The following is a 17,681-nucleotide window of genomic DNA, read 5'->3' on the forward strand; positions in this document are numbered from 1 at the left end:
TATTTTCTCTGCAAACATGCCATAACACTGTACTCTTCAAATAACTTACTTTTAATTCTGGCTTTTGTAAGGCTTGGTTTATGAAAGAGTGGTGGTCAGCCACCAGGGATTCCTTCCACTTTTTGCTTACAGGAAACTTCAGTGTGGATAGGTAGAGGCAGAATACCTTCTTTCTCATATATCTTTGAAATTCATCCTAGAAAAGACAATCCAGTTCATGAAATTCTCACGTGTTATTCAATAAGGTGCTCAATCAACCAAATACCTACCAAGTGTTAGGCAAGGGTTTTCAGAGTTTAGTACAAAACTTTGGCCCAAACAAGAGTATCAGCTTTATCTCAGAACTGACTAGCAATGTGCATTCTCAGCCCCACTTCAGACCTACTGAATTAAAAACTCTGGGTGGGACCAGGAGTTCTCATTTCTATGATGATTCTGATTTGCACTAAAAGTTTATAGTCACTGTGCTAGAGAATAAAAAGAAAGATATGTTTTGCAGGAGAGCTTTCTATCCAGAAAATACTTTCTAGCTATTTTAATGTGACATTTAGGTGTTTAAAATGTGTAATATCCTCCAAAATACGTATTTTTGAAAAATTAAATGACTGTTCCCATGTTATGGAATCTAAAAGGTGTAACACTGACAGCCACTGTTCATGTAAGGACTAAGAGCACGCTCTGTTAGCCTGATGTGGTCGAAATTTCCCCAAGCTGAAGTGGAAGAAATGCCCTTTGTTCCTGGGTCAAAATGAGAGATAGCAAGTGGATTGCAGAGATAATTTTGCCATCTCCTGTTGTGATCTATGGAAACTCTTTAAATAGAGGAAATCTACCCTCTGAAATCTAATACTAGTCACAGAGTTGTGCCACAGAGGCCATACAGAAGACATGATCATGGCATTTGAAACAGATAACAGAAGGGTACGCACTGTTGTCCTCAGCAAAACAGTGTCTGCTTCTTGCAAGGGACATGGGACGCAGTTGGCCCACACTCTCCACTGGGGTCTCCAGTAGAACACCAGCAGAAGAGCCCCACAGGTCAGCACGGATGCAACAAAGCAGAGGGATTTCCGTACATTCTGGTCACGGTAACCAAACATCTCCTAGAGAATAAATGTAAAACATCACTTTGATTTTTCTCCTTTTTTCACAGAAGCATATTATTTTCTTTCAATAAACCAAACTTAGATGAAGGAATATTGGTCAGGAGAGAAATCTGGTTTTAGGTGGTTGAATCAAGTTGTCTGCTTGCAGCTGTCTGCTGAAATAATAAAAAAAGAAGGATTTGTTTTACTACCCTGGTATATGGAATTAAAACATTAAACAGGAGTAAGGAAGGGGCCAATCTATTTGCTTCTATGTATTTACAAGAGTTACCTGAGGTTTTTATAAAATACTTCATGTTTTGAGCCAGATTTGTTTTATTTAGGAATTAGATATTTTAAAAATTGTTAATATGAATTTATTGTAGGAAGATGACAAAATTTTGACAGATATGATCTACACTCATACATCTGGCTTTATCCATTTGGCTTTGTTTTATAATAACGTGATGAGAATGATCACAAGTATGAATAAATGTACTATTTTCTACAACAGTGATGATATAAATTAAGGAATTACCCGTCAACATGAAAGACTTTCCAAATGCAGCTTATATTTATTTATCCTGACAGTAATATGCTAAAATATTTGGACTTTCAGTAGATTAGTTAATATTTGTCATAAACTGAATAAAGATTTGAGATTCGGTTCTAGAGGGGAAAGTTGCCAAACAACAGATTTGCTTATTCAAAGCCAATTTCTAGTTCCCATCTTCTACAATGAAGTGTCACAGTATTGTTTTTTAAATTTTAAAACCTAAATTTTCAGTGCATTTTGGAGCCCCTGAGGGATGATGATTATGAATAATATCTTTACTACACTTTTATTTTAGGTTCTGCTGTTGTTGTTTTTGTGCTTTTTAAAAATATGACTGAACTCTGAATTTTCAGGTCCAGATCACAAGACTATAATTTCAAGAAACTTAGTTTTTACTAAGCGTCTACAGCATTTTTGATAATGGAATATCCTGCATTTTATGCCAGTTTAGCTCTTACTAGAAAAAAAATCTCTTGGCTTAAGATTTTTTCCACTGATCCTCAACAGTATCATCTACCTGAGAAAAAAGTTTATTTGTTCAGTGATGCAGCCACTCAATTTTGAGATTATTCTTATAAGGTTCAAATTAGCAATATGCATTCACCCTGCTTTTATACATGTTTTCAATTGTTTCTCCTCTCTCTGTTTCCTCTGATTCTATAAACCTGCTTTGGTTTTATTTGTGAATTATAGTTTTATTAGGCTCAAATAATATGTAGATGCCACTTTACCTATTCTGTCATAAATATACATTATTTTACCTAGAGCTATTTACAGGGGCTTACTGCCAAAGTCCAAGTGTGTGCAAAAATAGAAGCAGAACAAATTGGAATTTTAGTCCAGCTTATAGATGAAATGAGCTCATTCATAAATAACTTTCTCTTTTTCTGTTTATCTATATACAGCAATGGCAGTGAAAATCATAATTCTGGCACCCCTTCAGTTCTCTTCTATACAACTTTTTAAATTAAAAAACAAACTCACAATGATTGCAACGCTGCAATGAAAGCAGTACAGCTACATACTGCTAATAACCTTGTGAACTGGAGTACATTTTTAGGAAATGTAAGGTGACAAATTGTATCAAGAATTGTAAAGATATTTCTACTCTTTGAATCAGTAATTCTTCATTTGGAAATATTCCCTAATAAAATAATATCTCAACAAGAAAGTTTTGCATATACAATGTTCAGTGCAGCATTATCTATAATAGCAAAAGCATTGGGAAGACCACATGGTAGCTAATGGTTCAGTAACTTCTGAAACATCAAAACAATGGACTACAGTAGAGCCCTCAAAAACAAAATACATGATGCTAATGTAGAAATATGCAGCATACTATGATATAATATTAAATGGATAAAAAATCGAAGAACAAACAGCATAAATGGAAAACAAGTAGCAACATTATGAAATTTAACCCAACTGTATTGGTAATTACACTAAATGCATGTAGCCATAATACCATGATTAAATGCAAAGATTATGAGACTAGATAATAAAATACCTATTGTATGCCATTTACAAGAGACACACTTTTTTTAATGTTGCCAATTTTTTTCTTTTTTTTTTAAGTTTATTAAAATTTAAAATAAAGTTTTTTAAAATTCAAGTTCCAGGGTACATGTGCAGATCATGCAGGTTTGTTACATAGGTGTACATGTGCCACAGTGTTGGTTTGCTGCATCCATAGCCCCATCATCTACATGAGGTATTTCCCCTATCGCTATCCCTCCCTAATCCTCCCACCCCCTGCTAGTCCTCCACTAGCCCCCTACCCACCAGGCCCTGGTGTGTGACGTTCCCCTCCCTGTGTCCATGAGGAGACACACTTTAAAGTAGTGGATGGGTTAAAAAGGAAAAGAAGGCCGGGCGCGGTGGCTCAAGCCTGTAATCCCAGCACTTTGGGAGGCCGAGGCGGGTGGATCACGAGGTCAACAGATCGAGACCATCCTGGTCAACATGGTGAAACCCCGTCTCTACTAAAAATTACAAAAAATTAGCTGGGCACGGTGGCACGTGCCTGTAATCCCAGCTACTCAGGAGGCTGAGGCAGGAGAATTGCCTGAACCCAGGAGGCGGAGGTTGCGGTGAGCCGAGATCGCAGCATTGCACTCTAGCCTGGGTAACAAGAGCGAAACTCCGTCTCAAAAAAAAAAGAAAAAAAAGAAGGAAAAGAAGGGGACAATATACCATGCAAAAAGTAGAAGAATGCTGATATTGCTGTATTACGGTCTCACAAATTATATTTCTTTAAGGATAGTTAAGGAAAAAATACTGAGAGAAAAAGAAGCATATTTCATAAGCAAAAAGGTCGGTTCAACAGGAGAACATAACAATCCCAAATCTTTGTGCATCTAAAACCAGTTCTAAAATGTATAAAGCAAAACTCATAGAATTTAAATCTACTCTCATCACTGGAGATTTTAACACACCCCTCTCTCTCTCAATAACCAACAGAATAAACAGACAAAACATTCAGTAGGAACACAGGAGGTTGGACAACTCTATCAGCTACACTGATCTAACTGACAAATACAGAAAATCACAGCTGACAACTGCAGAATTCAAATATTTTTCAAGTATCTACAAAATACTTACCTAAATTGAGCATATTCTCAGACATAAAGTATAATGACATTATAATTAAACTAGAAATTAAAAATTCCCAAATATTTGAAAAGCAAACAACATATTTCAAAACAACACATACAAGTCAAATAAGAAATTACAATAAACATTAGGAAATCTTTTAAACTGAATGAAAATGAAAATTGAGAAATAAAAATTTATGGAATGCAATTGAGACAATTATTACATGGAAATTCACAGCTTTGGCTGGGCGCGGTGGCTCAAGCCTGTAATCCCAGCACTTTGGGAGGCCGAGGCGGGTGGATCACGAGGTCAGGAGATCGAGACCATCCTGGTCAACATGGTGAAACCCCGTCTCTACTAAAAATACAAAAAATTATCTGGGCATGGTGGCGCGTGCCTGTAATCTCAGCTACTCGGGAGGCTGAGGTGGGAGAATTGCTTGAACCCAGGAGGTGGAGGTTGCGGTGAGCCGAGATTCCGCCATTGCACTCCAGCCTGGGTAACAAGAGCGAAGCTCCGTCTCAAAAAAAAAAAAAAAAAGAAAAGAAAAGAAAAGAAATTTACAGCTTTAAATGCATATCTTATTAAAGAAAAAAAAAGTTTAAATCAATAAACTAGGCTTCCAACTCAAGAAGTTATAAGAAGAAAAGCAAATTAAACCCAAAAAAAGTATAAGAAAAAAACTATAAAAATGAGAGAAGAAATAAAACAGAAAGTAGAAATACATGATAGAGAAAATCAAAGCCAAATTGGTAATCTGAAAAGATTAATAATATTTAGAAACTCATGAATAAATATGAATATTTATGTTTATTAAAGAAAATTAATGTGCAATTTAAAAGCTCTCTGCACAGAAATCTTCAAGCCCAGAGTGCTTGTGATTTCTTTGAAATACTTAAGATAGAAATGATACTATTCTTTAACAAACCTCTTTATAGTAGAGGAGATGAAAATTCTCCCAATTTATTTTATGAAGCCAGCATACTCAGACACCAAACTCTGATAAATATGCTGCAAACCAGGAAAATCACAGGCTAAGCCCTGTCATGAACATAGATAAAATAATTTAACATAGATTAATCAAATCCGTGATATATTAAAAAGTTAGTACATCACTACCAAATAGTGTTTGTCCTAGAAATGCAAGGATTTGAAAATCAATCAATGTACTCTTCCATTCAATGTGCTTTAAAATTCAGAAGGAAACTCAGAGGATCATCTCAATAGATAGGGAAAAAGACTTATACAATTCTACACCAATACATGATTTTTAAAAAAAATCTCGACACATTTAAAATAGATGGGAACATCTTTAAGATACATCATGTATAATGATGAAATATTGAATATTTTCCCACTGAAGTCACAACAAAAACAAGATTGTCCATGATCACGACTAGTATTTATCAGTATAGTAGTAGAAATCTGGTAAGATTTCATTGCACTGGTTAAGTGCAATGAAAGAAAGAAAGAGAGAAAGAAAAAGAAAGAGAAAGAAAAAGAAAGAAGAAAAGCAAGCAAGCAGACAAGAAAGAAAATAACAATTGAAAACAATAACTAAACTCTATGTATAGATAATGTGGCTATATACATAAAATATCCAAAAGAATGTACAAAGTATAAGAGTTAATAAGTGAATTTATTAAGATTGCTGGATACTAGGTCAATATAGAAAAACCAATTGTATTTGTATATATTAGTAACAAACAATTTGAAAATTAATTAAATACCATTTATAATAGTTTCAAAGAAAGAAATCAATTACTTGTAATCATTCTAACGAAGTTATACCAGGCATCTAAACTGAAAAGTGTGTATCATCACCAAGAGACAGTAAAGACCTAAATAAATGAAGAGCTGTATTAAGTTTGGAGATTAACCATTAATCCAATTTAAAATCTCTTCAGATCTTTGTGTGTATGTGTGTGTGGCAGTTGACAACTTGGTTCTGAAATTGCTATGGAAATGCAAAGGATGTAAGATAGTCAAGACAATTTTTGAAAAGAATAAATGTGGAAGAATTATGCCACCAGAAGTGAAGACTTACCATAAAGCCACAGTACTTAAGAAAATGAGGTATACACACAAGTATAAACCAAAAGAACAACAAAACAAAATAAAGTCCCAATAGAGACTCAAACATATGATTTCTCCACTTGCAAGAAAGGAGCCACTGCAATCTGTGGGGGAAAGGGTGCTTTGCTCAACAAATAGTGCCAGGGGAAAACAATAATGATGCAAAACAAATGAGTACAACACCCGCCCCAGACCCACCCCACTGATGTTTTATACCACATAAAAGAATGTTTTATATGTTATTAATCAGTGGGGTGGGTCAACTGAAACAATGAATCATCTGAAAGAAAGCATAGGATGAATTATTTTATGAACCTCAAGTAGGCAAACGTTCCTTAAACAGAAAATAAAAAAGAAGGACAAAACAAATGTATTCAACTTTGTTAAAATTAAGGCTTCTGGCTGGACACAGTGGCTCAGGCCTGTAATCCCAGTGGTTTGGGAAGCTGAGGCTGGAGGATTGCTTGAGGCCAGGAGTTCAAGACCAGTCTGGGCAACAGAGAAAGACCCTGTCTCTACAATTTTTTTTTTTTTGTTTAAATTAGCCAGCAATGGTGGTGCACACCTGTAGTCCCAGTTCCTCAGGAGGCAGAGGTGGGAGGATCACTTGAGCCCAGGAGTTCAGGGTTTTAGTTAGCCATGATTTTACCACTTCCATCCAGCCTGGGCAACAGTGAGACTCTGTCTCTAAGCTTTTAAAAATATATATAAATAAATTTTAAAAATAAAATTAAAAGCTTCAGTTGATCAAAAGTTCTCTGAAGAGGCCAGGCACGGTGTCTCACGCTGTAATCCCAGCACTTTGGGAGGCCAAGATGGGAGGATAGCAAGAGCCCAAAAGTCCAAGACTAACCTGGGAAACATAGTGAGACCCCATTTGTACAAAAATTAAAAAATAAAAAAATTAGCCAGGTACAGTGACACACACCTATGGTCCCAGCTATTCAGAAGGCTGATGCGGGAGGGTACCCAGAGCCCAGGAATTCAAGATTGCAGTGAGTTGTATTTGTGTCACTGCACTCCAGGCTGGGTGACAGAACAAGACCTGTCTCTCCCCTAGCCCCCCAAAAAAGAAAAAAAAAATCTCTTGAGAAAATATATAAGTAGATAGATAGATGTAGATATAGATGATATCTGTATTTATATATGAAAAGGACTCATTTAAAATATGTAAAAACATTACAAATCAATTAAAAATAAATGTATAATAAAAAATGGACAAATGACTTGAATAGATCTTACAAAAGAAAATTTCCAAATGGATTATAATATTCAAGAACCTGCTCAATTTCTTAAATCATTAGGAAATACAAAATAAAGCTACAATGATATGTCAGTCTAGAATAACTAAAATAATCCTAAAATGAAAGAAGATTTACACAACCATATTTGAAAACTTCTTCTGAAGTCACACAATGACACAATGATGTAACCACAGAATAGCTAAAATTAGAAAGACTGAACAAGTAAATGTTGGTAAAGATTGGAAGCAACTGAACTCCCATATGTTGAGAGTGCGAGCTGCGTACACACATTTTAAAAACTGTGTTGTTAACCATACGACTATGAGCTAATAACTCCACTCTTAGGTTTTTGCCCAAGAAAATTTAATGTATATGTCCCCCAAAAGATTTGCACAAGAAGATTCAGACATACTTTATGCCTAAGAGCTGGAAACAACCTAAAGGTCCACAAACATGAGAAAGATAAATAATTTTGTGTTTTCATACAGTGTCATAATACAAAACGTTAACATAGTGAAACTCTGAGGCACACATCAACGTGGATGAATTTCACAGACACATTGAGCAAATGAAGTCCCATAAAGCAGTACACAGTTCTATTCATGTGAAGTTCAAAAGTGAGCAAAATTAATTGAGGATAGAAGTAATTGGACTGCACAGTTAAGATCTCTGCACTTTATTGATACCGCTTACTACATGTCAACAGAGGGCTAAAAAAGAAAGAAAAAATGAGGTGAGTTTATTACTCTGTTCCAAGCAGACAGAAAGTACTTTAATTACTTTAATTGGGATAGATTGGGAAAGAGAAAACAGCAGCCCAGTTTGACAAATTAATGAAAGAAGAAAGGGCCAAAGAAGAAATTTATGTGGGAAATAGAGGATTTGGTAACTTGGGAGGACAGTAGCTACCTCCTGGTGTGGATGATTGGTAAGAGCTGACTTTCACTGAAGCAAAAGTAAAATCACATTTCTAATAAAGAATACAGGTGAGACTTCTGTGAAGGACACTGCATATGGCTGGGAATACCTCAATATCAAAATGTCAGTAGGACTTTTTATCTGTCAGCAAGAAAACAGAAACACAGAAAGGAGAGACAGAGAGAAGAGGGGAAAAAAAAGAAAGAACCCTTGTACACTGTTGGTGGGAATGTAAATGTAAAGTACAGTCACTATGCAGAAGAGTATGGAGGTTTCTTAAAAAACTGAAAATAAAACTAACATATGATCCAGTAATTTCACTGCTGGATATATCCAAAGGAAATGAAATAAATATATTGAAGAGATATCTGTATTCCCATGTTTATTATAGTCCTATTCACAGTAGCCAAGATAGGGAATCAACCTGTGTCCATCAATGGATGAGTGGATAAAGAAATGTATATGGTACACATACACAATGGAGTATTATCCAGCCTTTATGGGGTACATGTGATATTTTGATACAAGTATACAATGTGCAATGAGCAAAACTGGGTAATTGGGGTATCCATCTCCTCAAGCATTTATCATTTCTTTGTGTTGGATACACTCTGATTTCATTCTTTTTGTTATATTGAACTCTTAACTATCATCCTCTCTTTATCTCCCTTCTGCCTATTACCCTTCCCACCTCCTGGTAACCATCATTCTACTCTCTATCACCAGGAATTCAATTTCTTTTAGCTCCCACGTATTAGTGATAACATGCAATATTTGTCTTTCTATGCCTGGCTTATTTCACTCAACATAATGTCCTCCAGTTCTAGCCATGTTGTTGCAAATGACAGGATTTCATTCTTTTTAAAAAAATTTTAGATTAGAAAAAAGAAAAAAGAGAAGGAAAGAAAAAGAGAGAAAGAAAGAAGCTTGTAAATGTCAGAGTAACTTTCTGAAATGTGTGGTTCCTAGAACAAAGAAGAATAGAAGCAATGTTTTTGCTTCTTTGATAAATTCGCCTCATAAACCTTGGTAAAACTCCTTTCTAGATTATTTCTCAGTTTTCCCAGAGGTATGTGGCTGGGTATGGGACTTGAGATTTTTAAAGAATCACTGCTTTATCTGACATTCTTTTAATCAAATACTTTCAATTAGCTTGTTAATGTTTGTGTGATTAGAGTTTATTACACGTATTAATCCATTCTTAACACTGCTATAAAGATACTACCTCTGACTGGGTAATCTATAAAGGAAAGATGTTTAATTGACTCACAGTTCCACATGACTGGGGAAGCCTCAGGAAACTTACAATCATGGTGGAAGGGGAAGCAGGGCATGTCCTACGTGGCAGCAGGTGAGAGGGAGAGAAAAGAGGGAAGAGCCAGGCACTTATCAAGCAACCAGATCTCCTGAGCACTCCCTCACTATCACGAGAACAGAATGAAGGAGAACACTCCCGTGATCCAGTCACCTCCCACCAGGTGCATCCCATGACATGTGGGGATTAAAATTTGAGATAAGATGTGGGTGGGGACATAGACAAACCATATTACACAGTATATTTTTTACTTTGACCAACTAATCTCAAGTAAAATTAGATTGTATGATTATTCTTCTGTTGTAGTCAGAGTCACTCAGATGTTTTTTTTCTGAATATTTACACACCCCCAATAAAATCCACTAAGAAATGCAGGGTTGAGGAGGGAGCCAGGAGCAATAGTTGTACCTTAAAAGGAATATTCACAGGTGTTGTACCTTAAAAGCAGTATTCACAGGTGTTGTTAATGTAAAGACACTGGCAATAGGATGGAAGTGTCTGAGTCTCAAACCCATTACACATGGTTACTTGTAGTAAAGTAAATTTTTCCACCTATTACCTGTGAGCTCAGGATTTAGCTTCTCTATGTCTCAGTTTTCATTTCTGTGCTTAGAGGAATAGTAATACCACACACCTGGAAAAATAGTGAGGCTTAAAAGAGAGGTGTAAGGTGTTGAGAGAAAAAGCAGCTCAGTCAATAACAGGTGATTTTTGTAATAGGTTCAGTCACAGGAGGAAAGAGGTGACTGTTTCAACTTTTAGTTGCAATCTACTGAGTCAAGACTGGTAACAGAAACAGCCTGTGTTTCATGAGGCCAGCAACCCAGATCTGCCACCTATTAGTTGAGTTGAGTAGCACAGAAATTGTGCTCATCTTCACACAGACTTGATTTGTATTCTGTCTAAGCACTGGTGTTCCTTTAATTTTTTGTTTCCTATAGAATTCTGTATTCCAGATACCAAAAGAGGTACCACAGCCCTAACAGTCTTTTTCTAGACCCAGAATACAAAGGAAAAAATCTGGATTAGGAAAAACAGTGAAACATGCATGTGCTTTTTCAGAGTTTATTGCCATAAATTGCAACTTAGAGCCAGGCTTCCCTCCCAGGTCTGACACCAGAACTACTCTGCTCTTTATACCCCACTCCGTTGCCTTCCAGAAGCTCTCACTTCTATTCATCCCTCCACTATTTACCAGCTGTGATTTAAACTTGCTGAACTTTAGATTTTTCATGTGAAAAACGTGGCTGGTTGTAAAATGCAGAAGTAGTTTGATGTAGCAGTTAAAAGCTGAGGATATGGCATGGGAAAACTAAGATCAAATCATACCTCTACCATGTCACCATATATAAAACTTTGGCAACCCACTTTACTTCCAATGCCTTAATTTCCTCCTCCACAGATAAGAATAGTAACAGTCACTATCTCTCAGGGTTATTGTTAGAAACTGATAAGATAATGCATGCAATACATTTAGCACAGTTCCTGAAATATTTTGAACACTTAATATGTGTTAAGAATTACCTTGGGTAACACACAATTCAATAAAATTTCAATTCAATAAAATAAAAGTGGCTAATCCCACTGGGCTCATTGTAAAATAGTTTGACCACAAGCAATATACATAACTAAATATTATCTGTGAACACCATTGTAAGGAATGTGGCTAGTGCTTTGGTCAAGGATAGGCTGAGGTAGGATGTTTACATCTCACATGACTCAGCGAGTTTGTAGTGCAGGCATATAACTCCACTTGTTATCAGAGCCATGGAGCCATAACATGGAAAGGCCATCCCTTGGTTCTATGCCATTATTCACCTGTAAAAGGTATAATTTCCTGCTGACTCTATAAAGATGTGCTCGTACCCAGAGAAAAAGAGAGAGCTAGAGCTGTCCATCTTTGCAAACAGAGGGAGCCAGCCAGGACACAGCTCAGCCCACTTGTGCCCAGAGAAAGAGTTAAGCTGCTGACCCTGAAGGGAGGGCTGGCCATGCAGCTGTGTGTGGGAGCCACTGGACTAAGCAGCTGAGACAGAGCAGGCAGTGTGCTGATGAGAGAGCTGCTGAATAAAGCTTTATTTCACCCATCTACAGTCCCCTGAGGGTTCTTTCAGTTATCTGCCTTTCATCCACCCACTCCCTTCAGACCTCAGCATGGGCTGGAAGCTGAACCTAAACATGACAACCATAGTTGAGTTCCTTAAAGTGATTGATCCAATGGCTTCGATGAAGCTTTTGCTTTTTCAAAACAGCAGAAGTTGTCAAAATTGAAGTCAAATAAAAGCTAAAAAGAAAACTGCTCATTTTTGCAGTATGTGAAACTGGAGAGAAGGGCTTCAGGATAAACACCAAATTGACTCAGATTAGTTAGATGTGGTAACTATATATGCAAGCATGCACACACACCAGTACAGTCATTCTTCACTCATACAGGAGGAAAAAATTGAGTAACGTAATAGAGCACCTTACCTCTGATGTTCATGTAATGTGACCTTGTATATGCTACTTAACTGAGCCTCAATTTACTCAGTTGTAAAATGGATATGAGTTGCTACCTCATAAAAGTTAAATGAGAACATACATTAAGTTTAGCACACAAAAGGCACTTTTTATGTTACATGTTTTGTTTATTTTCTTTATAGGTAGCTCTTTCACTTACCATCAGAGGTGGAACTAAGATTGGCTGAATTTCTCAGGAAAGGAGAATTATATGGTACAGCTTCATCTAAACATGGTTTCTTACCCAAATTCTCTTTTGGTGGGATCTTCTTAGTCTTGTGGAAGCAACCCATGGGCTCTCTTCCTTCCTTTTTACCTGAATTTTCATTCTATCCAGAACACTAGCATTAATGCAAAACTGGTGTTCTGAACAAGGTCTTCTTGGGTTTTTGTAAATCCTTTTATTCCTACATTCACTGTCCATGTGTTTAGCCATCTAAAATATCTGTTGAGTACCCACCATGCATAAGCACAGCATTGTGTGATTCAGATTCTTTGGAATGGCTATTTTGGGTTATAACTCCTAACACTCTCACTTAAACCAAGATTCTTACAGCCCAAAGTTACTAATTTATTTACTCACCCAAGACATAACATAAATAACTCCCACTATCATAATTCCATTCTGCAAATAGCAATGCCAGTTTTTCCTTGTTTATTTGTTTTGCTGAGATATGTTAGGCTTTTCCAAGGACAAGAATATTACAGCAGTCTTAGAGCAAGGTAGATATTTCTGTATAGGCCTAAGCTTCTAGATGTTTGAATCATAGCCAAGGAGATTATATTTCAATGTTCTTTCCTGTGGCTAGAACTAATCATGTGTTATTTGATTGTTTTTTTAGGCAACAATCACAGCACCGAGTTTTTATTCCTTATTAACAATCTGCCCTTTGTTATCTATCTGGACTTGCCCAGTGGAGTTCCTTTACATGTTATAGATGGGAGGAAATTCTCAAAACTCTGCTCTCTGATCTCTACCTCAAGGTTCTTCTCTTTACTGTTAGGATAATATCGTCCTTAGTTAATTGATCATGTTACAATGGTCATTTTTCTCCAGTCCTCTATTACTATTTGGTTTGGCCACATGTAGTAATTTGAATTAGTTGTCACTAATTACCAAGCATTGTAAGACATAGTTTCACATTATGCTCTGCATTCATGCCACGGAGTGCCCTTTGTGTAGAGATACGATGTCTTGAATCCCTTTTATTTTCATCTATATTTGACAATAAGAACGAATTGAGTCTATTTGACAATAAGATCATTCTTGAGTACTTACGTAGGTATCATTTAATTCTCATAACAGCCCTATATAACAGGCATTGTTATCTACTTAAGTATTAATATTTATAAAATTATTATTTGTAGAACAAAGGAACAGGCTTGGAAATGTTCAAAATAAACACTAAATCATTCAATCTGGAGTAAGTCACTATCTAGCAGTGTGATTGGAACCCAATACAAACAAGATGAACATATCACCACTCTTGGGTACAGGTATTCTCATAATTTCAGCTGGCATTACTATAAGGAGAGTGCTAACATATAGTCCTCCCGCAAGTGAAAGTGCAACTAAGGACCTTTGTTTGGTGAGGCTAACAGCAGAGAGCAGCGAGTGTGGGTCAAAAGAGAATAAGATGCCTGGCCTGAGGAGCAGGAGCAATTTCTGAAAACAGAATTTGCCCTAGATCAAGGGCATGGGACAACATGGCAAGTTCGGTTAAAAGTCATTTGTAAAATAAAGGCATTGTTAACCAGGGAGGGAGTCTCAGAGATTATTCGGTTCAAATTTCTCTCTAGGAAAAAAACAGCTATACAGTGTTCTTCACAGATGAGCATCTACAGTCTGCTTAAGGTAGGCTTTTTGTTGCCTCACGGGGCTGCATGCTTTCATGCGGACAGCTGTGATGTTGTATTCGTTTTCTGTTGCCGCATAGCAAACTCAGTGTCTTAATACAACAAAGATGTGTTATCTCACTATTTTTATGGGTTAGGTATTCAGTAGCTGGGTCCTCTGCTGAACATCTTACAAGACTAAAATCAAGGCATCACCTGAGCTGTGCTCCTTCTGGAGCTCAGAGACCTCTTCACACTCACGTGGTTGTTGGCAGACTTCAGTTTCTTGTAGCCTTAAGACAGAGGCCCCCATTCTCTTATTGTTAGTCGGCTGGAAGCTACTTTCAGTCTTAGCAATCACTCCTTACCACACAGCACCTTCCCTCTTCAAAAATGCAACATAGAACCTCCCTTGCATCAGACCTCTCTCATGCCTTAACTATCTCTGACTTAAGGAAAGGCCCTGCTTGTTTCATGATTCACCTCATTAGGTCAGGCCTACCCTATCTCTGTTTTCATTAACTCAGTTGAGTTCTTGTGGATTATACCTGTAAAGTCCCTTTTTCCATATAACATAATCATAGGCATCATAGTTTCTCATTTTGCAGGTTCTGCCCACACTCAGCTAGAGAAGATTATACAAAAGCAAGGGTCATCACAGGGGTATCATATTAAGTTTCTGCCACCACAGATGATTGGGAAGTTCTGGCCAGGTGTGATGGCCAGAACTTTCTAATGAAATGTTAGAAGCCTTCCTTTGGGAGACTGAAGCAGGCAGATAATGAGATCAGGAGATTGAGACCAGCCTGGCCAACATGGTGAAACCCCATCTCTACTAAAAATACAAAAATTAGCCAGGTGTGGTCGCACGCACCTGCAATCCCAGCTGCTTGGGAGGCTGAAGCAGGAGAATCACTTGAACCCAGGAGGTAGAGGTTGCAGTGAGCCAAGATCACACCTCGTCACTGGGCAACAGTGTTGCATTTTTGAAGAGGGAAGGTGCTGTGTGGTAAGGAGTGATTGCTAAGACTGAAAGTAGCTTCCAGCCGACTAACAGTAAGAGAATGGGGGCCTCTGTCTTAAGGCTACAAGAAACAGCCTGGGTAACAGTGAAACTCTGTCTCAAAAAGAAGAAGAAGGAGAAGGAGAAGGAGAAAAGGAGAAGAGAAGGAGAAGGAGGAGGAGGAGGGGGAGGGGGAGGGGGGGAGGGGGAGGGGGAGGGGGAGGAGGGGGAGGGGGAGGGGGAGAAGGAGAAAGAAGGAGGAGGAGAAGGAGAAAGAAGGAGAAGGAGAAGGAGAAGGAGAAGGAGAAGGAGAAGAAGGAGGAGGAGAAAGGAAAGAAGAAGTTGTTCTGCCATAAGGAAAATAAATCTGGCTGGAATCTACCAACCTCTACTTTTGTTCTCCACATCAGCCACTCAACTCTTGGAAGACAAACATTATGACTGTTCGTTGGGAAACTGTTTCTAATTTCTTTAAACAGTTCTTACTTGTGATATGCAGATATATCCAAATACACTATACTTCTGGAAATTTCTCTCGAAGTATAAGTTTTAGAATTAAATATAACTTCTGAGATTTTTTTATAAAAAAATACAGATTATGGTAGAACTATTTTTATTTCTTCTGTTCTGCAGAGCAGGCTTCTATTAAAGCATTCCAGGACTAACTTTTTATAGTTACATCCCATTGTGTATGTGTATGTAATTTTGTACACGTATGTAAGTTACATCACATACAAGGTAAATCTTACGTACACATACAAAATTGCATACACATACAAAATGTGATGTAACTATAAAAAATTCGATCAAATTTAGCACATCAAATAAAGCATTTCAATTACTTTTTCATGTACAACTACCAAACCCAAGTCATTGATATCCTCACCTGTATTTTGATAACAACTTAAAAACTCAATGATGAGGTCTGTTACATTTCGTCTCGCCAATTTCTCACCTACAATCCAGCCTAGAAACATTTTTGAATCTTGATTCTGTCACTTATATTGTTGTCTCTCCCTCATAACTAGGTGTCAGTTGAGGATTGATAAGCTTACGCTTACTTCATTCAAGCTGGTAATATACATGTTGACAGAGAACAGGAGAGAGCCAACAGGGCTGACTTTCAATTTCAATTTTTACTTTTCAGTTTTAATCCTTTGAGTGTTTTTTTGGGGGTGGGGGGTCTTTAATGGAGGATGACATTGTGTATGTAAGATCATTCACATTTAAAATTCCTAATTTTTCTTAACAACTCTTCACATATTACTTGTTTTCTCAATGATAGCCTCAATGATTATTCTTTACATTTTAATCAGAGAAAAAGGAAATGTGCTCAACACCAATCTCACTTAATATATGTATTCCTGCATTATTTTGCACTTTGTAACTCTTGATTCCTTGTACATAAATCAACCATTTATTTTTCATAGCTCTTTCCATATCTCACGTGTGACCCTTACAAAACTTGTGAGTCAGGAGAGCTGATGGCATTGTTCTAAGGTAAATGGCCAAGGCCAAAGAGGTATTCACAGCCACAAGGTTAGCAGCAAAGGCTTGACCAAAGCCCAGGTTTGCTATCTCAGAGTCTAGGCTCCTCCACTATTCAGCAGAAGGAAATTACCATGAAGTGAAAGCCTCCTCTGTTGATTTTGTTTTGTCCACACCAAGCAGCCATTTTGCCCTTTGGGGCTGCTCTGATTTAGGTTTTGATATTTTGTTGGTGGATGTCCGTACAGAAGGGGAACACAGCTGGAATTGCTGGGGTTTGCAACTGGTATGAATCAAGTGGCACTTGTGGCTTCAGTGGAGACAGAATCAAGGTCGTCTTCAGAAAGCAAACGCAGCCTGTGGTCAGAGGAGCTGCTGAAATAGAAGCTGACATGCACAAAGTGTGCCTCCAGACAAACCAGGCTGAGAGCCGTCATGATTATTTTTCCTCCCAGCAGGGCATAATGATAAAATAATACCTATCAGTCATGGAGAACAGTCCAACCTTTCTATGCAGTTTCCATGAAGCAGTGGTCAGGAGATAATCTGTGCATGTATTTGCACACACACACACACACACACACACACAGAAAAAATTCTATGGATGCATAAGTGTGGGAAATATGGTGCACTGTGACTGGATGAGGTGGTTCATGCCTATAATCCTAGCACTTCAGGAGGTGGAGACAGGAAGATCACTTGAGCCCAGGAGTTTGAGACCAGCCTGGAAAACATAGGGAGACCTCTTCTCTACTGAGATTTTAAAAATGTGGCCGGCTGTGGTAGCACATGCCTGTGGTCCCAGCTATATGGAAGGCTGAGGCAGGAGAGGCAGGAGAGGCAGGAGGATTGCTTGTACCTGGGAGATTGAGGCTGCAGTAAGCTATAATCACACTACTGCACTTCTGCCTGTGTGGAAGACAAAGACCCTGTCTCAGAATATGTGTGTGCATGTGTGTGTATATGTGTGTGTGTGTACTATATACATATTATATATAATATATATATTTATGTATGGCACTGTGTAATGCCCCCTTAAGAGATCACAAAAAAACTGTAATATTGA

At 37.5% G+C, this 17,681-nt stretch overlaps 1 protein-coding gene across 2 annotated transcripts in view; it reads right to left on the bottom strand.

Annotated features, from left to right (window-relative positions):
• Positions 1–17,681, bottom strand: part of ATP13A5 (ATPase 13A5) — a 112,274-nt gene that overhangs the window by 90,568 nt on the left and 4,025 nt on the right. For both annotated transcript variants that reach the window (XR_008476697.2, XM_002758175.6), the window contains exons 2-3: positions 930–1,103; positions 50–196 (exon numbers count right to left, since the gene is read on the bottom strand). Coding sequence is in view for 1 of the 2 variants with exons in the window: in XM_002758175.6 (XP_002758221.4) it covers positions 50–196; positions 930–1,103 (321 nt within the window). In the remaining variant the exon portion in view is untranslated. The remainder of the gene's footprint in view (positions 1–49; positions 197–929; positions 1,104–17,681) is intronic.

Source organism: Callithrix jacchus, chromosome 15 (assembly GCF_049354715.1).
Source record: "Callithrix jacchus isolate 240 chromosome 15, calJac240_pri, whole genome shotgun sequence".
Lineage (NCBI taxonomy): Eukaryota > Metazoa > Chordata > Mammalia > Primates > Cebidae > Callithrix > Callithrix jacchus.